General features: G+C 39.3%; 1 protein-coding gene across 1 annotated transcript in view; it reads right to left on the reverse strand.

The window, feature by feature from the left end:
- The window catches only part of si:dkey-205h13.2, a 63,499-nt gene extending 59,461 nt beyond the window's left edge, over positions 1 to 4,038 (reverse strand). Inside the window, exons 1-2 of the mRNA XM_039755764.1 lie at positions 3,902 to 4,038; positions 3,761 to 3,803 (exon numbers count right to left, since the gene is read on the reverse strand). Coding sequence (XP_039611698.1) covers positions 3,761 to 3,772 — 12 coding nt within the window. The 5' untranslated portion in view covers positions 3,773 to 3,803; positions 3,902 to 4,038. The remainder of the gene's footprint in view (positions 1 to 3,760; positions 3,804 to 3,901) is intronic.
- Positions 4,039 to 7,964: the final 3,926 nt, after the last annotated feature.

Here is a 7,964-nt window from a genome sequence, read left to right on the forward strand (position 1 = left end):
TTAATCCACTTCATGGAATATCTTTGCTGCACTTGGTGCAAGGCAGGAGCCAACCTTGGAAAGAGCAGCAGTCCATCGAAGGACCTAATCTTTCTTTCTTTCTTTCTCTCTCCCGCTAGGTTCCCTACTGCACATTAAATATTTTTGTTTTGTCCGCATATTAGCAAACCTTTCAAAGCCCAAAGGACGATTTCTTTCTCAAAAGGTTTGAATGTCAAGCAAAGGTTCTGCGAGGAGCCACACGACCCACAAAAAACATACTATGAAATCAAACTAATTATGTTTTCTAGTTGAGAATTATACCGGACACATTACTGCATTAGTACAAAAAATTGTGTTACTTTAAATAATTAATTAATAAATAATTAATATTTCTAAAACATTTAATTGTAAATAATTCTTTTTAAATAATTAATTTTAAATGAGTCATTTTGTTCGTGATGAAAACAGTGGAAAGTACCGTACACACCGAACGAATCAAAAGGTTTTAAAGGAAGTGAGGAGCCACGGCTCAAGCGTGATTACTTAATTCAAGTTGCTTTTGAAAGACATACTATTATTATTAATTTCTAGTTTTCAGCTTAGTTCCTACTTTATCGATACATTATTTTTCCTCATAACGCGTCCTCGGTCTTAACTCCTTAACTTCATTATTTTATTAATAATATGCATTTATACGGACATTATTGATCTCTTAATTAATATATTGTATCAGGTTTTAAAAATGTCGCATAACATATCGTTTAATGTTTTGGATGGATTGGTACGAAATTGTCCAAGGCTGTAGAGACCCGGGTTCAAATCCCCACCGGCGCGGCCGCTCTGTTCGTAAGAAGTTTTCGCGTTGCTTGTCGGGTCTTTTACGCGATGCTGTTGTAGCTAGGAGGCGGATTTATACAAGCATAACGAAACTTTATAGTTTTGTTCACTCAGTTAAAATAAAAGCAATCTTTCTTTTCTCTATACAGACAGGCCGCTAGTACATCGCCAAGCTCCTCAACGCACACATCCATATATAGCAGTTGAGTGGGCGAGTAAACTGTGTTGGGGTAGTGATGGTGTCGGATCGCGGGCGTACTGTCACATTTCTCATTTCTCCGCCCCTTCTACTAAATTGCACGGGACCTTTAGCTTTCTGAAGGTGAGATTTAGGGGAACTTTATGTCCGAAGGTCAGGAGGTTAGTCAGTAGCCACTAATATTCTTCTTGAATGTGCCGTAAATGTTGCATTCAGCGGACGATGTATTCCTTACTGTTACTGTCACTACTATCTGCAGGTAAAACTCCATATAGACAAGTATCGGGCGCAGAATTCGAACCCAGGACGCTGGATCCGTGAGGAAGAAACGCTGCACACTACTGCATATTTTCCAGAAAATCGTTAAACGCAAGTTAGTGTTAAGAAGAATTGAATCTCTCGTTCCTGCAAGATTCACATTGAAAACATGGATAAGCCAAGTCTTGCGGCTTTAGTGGCCACCTAATAATAATAATAATAATAATAATAATAATAATAATAATAATAATAATAATAAATAACATGTATGTTTCTGATATTTATGATGGGCTGGTTACTGACGCCGCAAGATTGATGTTACCCGTGTTTTTAATATTTCAGTTTACAGATTCACTTAGTATGTGGTGGCGGCGAGTTGGAGCGCAGGCTGGCAGCATCAAACGTAACACAAGAGCCAACCCTGAACTGTAAAAAATGCCAGTAAATTTAACGGTAAAAATACTGTAAATGGTGAAAGCAAAATACCTTTTCTGACAAACAGGAAACTTACCCGTATAGCTTAATACATTTCATTATTTGTTACGGCCAAGGTCTGTAAAATCAATATTTTTCTACCTTCCAAATATGCTACATACCGTTTACTGATAGTACATTACAGTTACACTGAAAACATCTGTTAAACAACTGTGAAATGTAAAATGTAAAGCTCTGTTTCAGTAACACCGAAGTTGCGATATTTGCATAAGGAAACGCACCCTTTTACCGTATTGTTCCTAGTGAAGCCCATACCTTTGACGAGTTGGGGAAAAAAACCTTAAAAATTAGCAGACTTATTTTTCCCTGCGTGCTAAAGGTGTTTTGAGGATATGGAAGCTGATTTATGGTGGGTCGTATTCGATAACCAGGCACGCCTGTAGGACACCATACACCACAAAAGCAAACTTTACTTCTCCACCAGACAATATGCCATTACTTCCTTAAACAATGAATTCTTTTCGATGTATATAATGTAGTACTAGGGTGTTGTACCGTGTTAGCCATGAATGTATTAAAAGGCCAAGCAAAATGACACCTTTTGTTGGCTAACTAAAAAGATTACAATATGCAAGCCTTTGAGGCAACTCAGGTCCCTTCTTCAAGCAATATGGTGTAATTACATCGTATGAAAAAAGATATTGCATGATTCATTAATGAAAGCTAAGTTGGATAAAGACATAGTGGTCTTTGGAAGATCCGGAAAAGAAAGGTTGGGGAAAAGGACTGGGCCAGAATAAATATGATAAAAGGGGTCTTATGGAAAGTCAGATGTGAACTTCCTAACAAGCAAAACGTTTTTTCCCCTCACAGAAAATCACTCAGATGATTAAAGACAATATATCGTTTTATGAAGAGGCCACTTCGAATGATAAGAGACCCCAAAGGTAAGATAAGCCTCAATAGTTGATTCTTTTTAACTTTTGTTGAAAATTATTGTTTTTTAATCAATCGGCATACCTCGGTTTTAGCCCGAGGGACTGTACTTGGGGTAAGGAAAGGGAGCCGAGAGAGAAAAACTAATAAGATTTTATCTTCATAACTGGTTTTAATAAGATATGAAGTAAAAGAAGATTAGTACAAAAAAAATGTTTAGTATTGTAATTGTTTTTTATTTTTAAAACCGGCAAATTTCAGTTCTCCATGTAATTATACATAAGAGAAGGAAAAGTGACGAAAGATTAAATCTGAGAATATTTTAAAGTCATAGTTTAAGTTGATAAGATATGAAATAAAATTAGATTAGAACAAAGTTAAAAAAAAACCAAAAAACTGTTTGCTATTGTTTATTGTTACTGTACTGATACAAACTGTGTACTGGTGTTTGTTTCTGACTGTGTTTTTAATGGTTTATTGATTGGCATATTTATTACTGTGCGTGGATATGGTTAAACGTTCACTTCTACTGGAATGTGTTGTAAAGAAATAAAAACAGTTATTTACAACAAAATTATACCGCAGACCCAAAAACAATCTTCTCCTTTTTTTACGGTAAAGTTCTGGCAACCCTACGTAGCTGCCAGCACTTTACCGTAAATTTAACATTATTTTTTTTACAGTGTGGACGCCAATTCATAGCAAGGCACGTGTCATAATTAGCATTAAGAAAATAGTTGCTCGTAGTTTGAGGTTGATGCCGTCAAAAAAAGGAAAGTGATCTACATTTTCCAAATCAACGAATTGCAAAACAACGCGCCCATTCGAGTCAAGTCTTTTACAAAACACGGAATACTATTTTTTCTAGCATGAACGCAAAACAGTAGCGTTGATCTCGGATGAATTAGGACTATCCAGCCTTTTATTTTACACAACCGAAAAACACCGAGCGCCTGCTTGCAAGACATCTTAGCGGAGAATTGACGAGCGCCGTGACTCGGAGGAGCTGTCAAAACTCAGGCGAGATGTATTAGCGCTTTTCAAGCGGCTAACTGTGACCCCCAAAGAGAAGACTGCGCACGAATGAAAGTCCTTCATCTGAGACCCCCTTACCTGTAGCAGCATGTCGTCGCCGGACTTTTACAGAAAGTGGTACCTGCAGAGAAGAGATTTGCAGCATCAGCCTTGCACGAGTCAGCTCTGGATTTTAAGGATTTTGTTTTTATTCGTGAGCCCCGTGTTCCAAGTACTTACAAGAAGGCCGTCCAGAATGCCGCCGCAGGTCCGCCGCTTTTCGAAATGCACGCCGATTCTTCGTAGCAGGTAACCGGCGGAATGTGAACACACCCCGAGTAGGAGCGCCGGCCCAATCGCATGCTAGTCACCCCTCATGTTCATCGTCGTCTTGCATAGCAAATGATGACACGGAAGTGACAACAAAGCAAACGGGCTCTTGTGGTAGTGGGTCATGCAGAATGGAGCTTTTAGGTGACGACGTAGGTCGGTGTTATACTTACTGTATTTCACTCTCAGGCAGGGCCTACAGTGAAACTCAGAAAATGAGTGAGGGAGGGAGGCTAAAATCTGGGCACCGGCCTTGGGCAGTAGGCGTAAGTGAAGATACCCACCTTGACAGCCACCTAAACGGGCTGGAATACAAATTATAAAAAAGATGTCGTGAGCCAGTCTGTAAATTGTAATAGCAATAGCAATAACACTGGATGACTTCTTGAAACTGCTTCTAGAAAACTCTGTGGTTATTATGATAGACAGCTTGACAGTTGAGCACAATCATAACTTCCAGTTGACAGTATAACATGTGAATCTGGAGAAACATGACATCAACTTTAATTGAATTTAGTGTGTTTAATCGCTTAATGATGCTGACACATTTGTATAATGCTTTGCCACCAGTTTCCATTTGTACTAAAATCACTCAAATAAAATCAGATAAGACAATAGTCCTCTTGCCCCGATAATGCTTTTTCATTGCTGGAATATCCTAGTGAAGCCTTCCAAAATGTTTGTGACTTGACAGAACTAAGCTTAGCAGGGAAGAATTCCAGCAGAACATGAATCTTTAGTGACATGTTGCACTTCATGGATTTATAATACATTTACATCTTTCTAAATACTCAAGGACACTGAACAATAAGTAAAAATCACATTATAAACAAAAACTAAAAATACAAAGAAATATAAAAAAAGTTAAAATAATAGAGAGCAATTGTAATCAAAGAGAGAAAGCAGTCTTAAACAGATGAGTTTTAAGTTTAGATTCAATATTTCTATAAGCTCAGATGATAATGCGTCCCAGAGCTGGTAAGACGGGTGAAGGGGACAGTCAAGTGAATGGAGGAAGACGATCTAAGGGTGTGGGAGGGAATAACAACATGGAGGAGGTCGGACAGATATGGAGGGGCAAGGTTGTGGAGAGCCTTAAATGTTAACAGGAGAATTTTGAAGTCAATGTGGAACTTAACTGGAAGCCTGTGAAGCTGCTGCAAGACGGGAGTGATATGGTGAATAGAGGGAGTTCTAGTTATGATGTGGGCAGCTGAATTCTGGACTAGTTGAGGCTTATAGAGAGAGACTTGCAAGAAAGAAAAGGAAAAAGGAATTGCAATAATCCAGACGAGAAGTGACAAGGCTATGAACAAGGGTAGCAGTGGTGTGGGGAGTGAGGTAGGGGGGGAATACGATTAATGTTACGCAAGTGGAAATATGCAGACCGGGAGATGTTATTGATGTGGGACTGAAAGGATAGAGCACTGTCAAGGATGACACCCAGAGTCTTGACCTGTAGGGAAGGGGAGACAGAGGAATTATCAATAACAAATATAAAATGATCAGTTTTGGATAATGTTGATTTTAAACCAGTAAGGAGAACCTCAGTTTTGTCAATTTGTATGCTTGACTCTTGTTATGAACCAGAAGGACATTTTTTGGTGCTCTGTAGTTGCCAAGAAAATTCTCACTGACATCCTTGGATGCCTTCCATGCAATGTCCTCCAGCACCATTAGCAGCTCTTCAAACTGCTGGTCACTGCTGGTTTGGGACCAACAGAAGTGCCTTCCTTGTCTCAAATATATAAAAGCATCACTTTCCTTGTTCATTGCTTTCATAAAACTTTTCATCAGTCCAATTGTTTTTCTGAAAAGCAAATAAAAATATTTTTATCGGGTTGACAAGTGGTCTGTGTGCCACCCGTTTCTGCCCTGGAACCAAATGTTGATGGAGTGGCCAGTTCTTTGTAGTGTAATGAGCCTCTTTAGTCTGGCTATCCCATTTGCAGTACTTGGTTTCCTCGAGGTTCATCCCCAGCAGCAGTGTCATGTCCTTTAGATCAGTTCAGATGTTCCAGTTGTGGCTGTTGTATACTTAGTAATTTGAATGGAAATCACAAAAGTAGGCAATTGCAACAAAACAGGGAATTAACAGGGTGATTTTTACAAGCAGGTCAAAATCCATAGATACCCCTAAAAGTGTTCAACAAACTGTTGTTTGATGTAACAGTACCTTGCAACATACCGCTGCCCTGTTCAGGGTTGGTGTTTGCCTTACCTCTGATTCTGTCAGGACAGACCCCCACTACCCTGCATAGGAATTTGCAAGTTGATTTAAAGATGGATGGGTTGATTAATTGGTGTATCCAGCAGGGGGCATTGCCTCCCTCAGAATTAGATTCTTCCTAAGATTGGTATTCAGTGGCCAAGCATCAATTGACTCTTCCCAACTTAGTGAAAAAATACATAAAACAAGAATACAGAATTGCACTCAGCTTTCTAATGGTGACCACTACCACTCTGCAGTAAAATTAACTGAAAGAAGCCCATTTGGAGAAAGTCCACTTTTCCCTCCAAATGAATTATGATGGAGCAGAGAGCAGGGTGTATCCAAGTGAAGTCAATTAAGAAGATGTCCTGTCGTGAAGTGATCAGTCGGCTGTCCTCTTTGCTTCAAGGTGCCAACCTTCTTCATATTTTCTTTTTTCAGGTACAGTTGTGCTTGTAAGTTTGTGAACCCTTTAAAATTTTTTATATTTCTGCATAAATATGACCTAAAACATCATCAGATTTTCACTCAATTCCTAAAAGTAGATAAAGAGAAACCAGTTAAACAAATGAGACAAAAATATTATACTTGGTAAGTTATTTATTAAGGAAAATGATCAAATATTACATATTTGTGAGTGGCAAATGTATGTGAACCTTTGCTTTCAGTATCTGGTGTGACCCCCCTTTCCAGCAATAACTGCAACTAAACGTTTCCAGTAACTTTTGATCATTCCTGCACACCGGCTTGGAGGAATTTGAGCCCATTCCTCCGTACAGAACAGCTTCAACTCTGGGATGTTGGTGGGTTTCCTCACATTAACTGTTCGCTTCAGGCCCTTCCACAACATTTCGATCAGTTTAAGGTAAGGACTTTGACTTGGCCATTCCAAAACATTAACTTTATTCTTCTTTAACCATTCTTTGGTACAACGACTTGTGTGCTTAGGGTCGTTGTCTTGCTGCATGACCCACCTTCTCTTGAGATTCAGTTCATGGACAGATGTCCTGACATTTTCCTTTAGAATTCTCTGATATAATTCAGAATTCATTGTTCCATCAATGAAGGCAAGCCATCCTGGCCCAGATGCAGCAAAACAGGCCCAAACCATGATATTACCACCACCATGTTTCACAGATGGCATAAGGTTCTTATGCTGGAATGCAGTGTTTTCCTTTCTCCAAACATAACACTTTTCATTTAAACCAAAAAGTTCTATTATGGTCTCATCCATCCACAGAACATTCTTCCAATAGCCTTCTGGTTTGTCCATATGATCTTTAGCAAACTTCAGACGAGCAGCAATGTTTTTTTTTGAGAACAGTGGCTTTCTCCTTGCAACCCTGTCATGCACACCATTGTTGTTTAGTGTTCTCCTGATGGTGGACTCATGAACATGAACATCAGCCAATGTGAGAGAGGCCTTCAGTTACTTAGAAATTACCCTGGGGTCCTTTGTGACCTCACCGACTATTACACGCCTTGCTCTTGGAGTGATCTTTGTTGGTCGACCACTTCTGGGGAGGGTAACAATGGTCTTGAATTTCCTCCATTTGTACACAATCTGTCTGACTGTGGATTGGTGGAGTCCAAACTCTTTACAGATGGTTTTGTAACCTTTTCCAGCCTGATGAGCATCAACAACTCTTTTTCTGAGGTCCTCAGAAATCTCCTTTGTTCGTGCCATGATACACTTCCACAAACGTGTTGTGAAGAGCAGACTTTGATCGATCCTGTTCTTTAAATAACACAGGGTGCCAA

This window comes from Polypterus senegalus, chromosome 6 (assembly GCF_016835505.1).
Source record: "Polypterus senegalus isolate Bchr_013 chromosome 6, ASM1683550v1, whole genome shotgun sequence".
NCBI lineage: Eukaryota > Metazoa > Chordata > Cladistia > Polypteriformes > Polypteridae > Polypterus > Polypterus senegalus.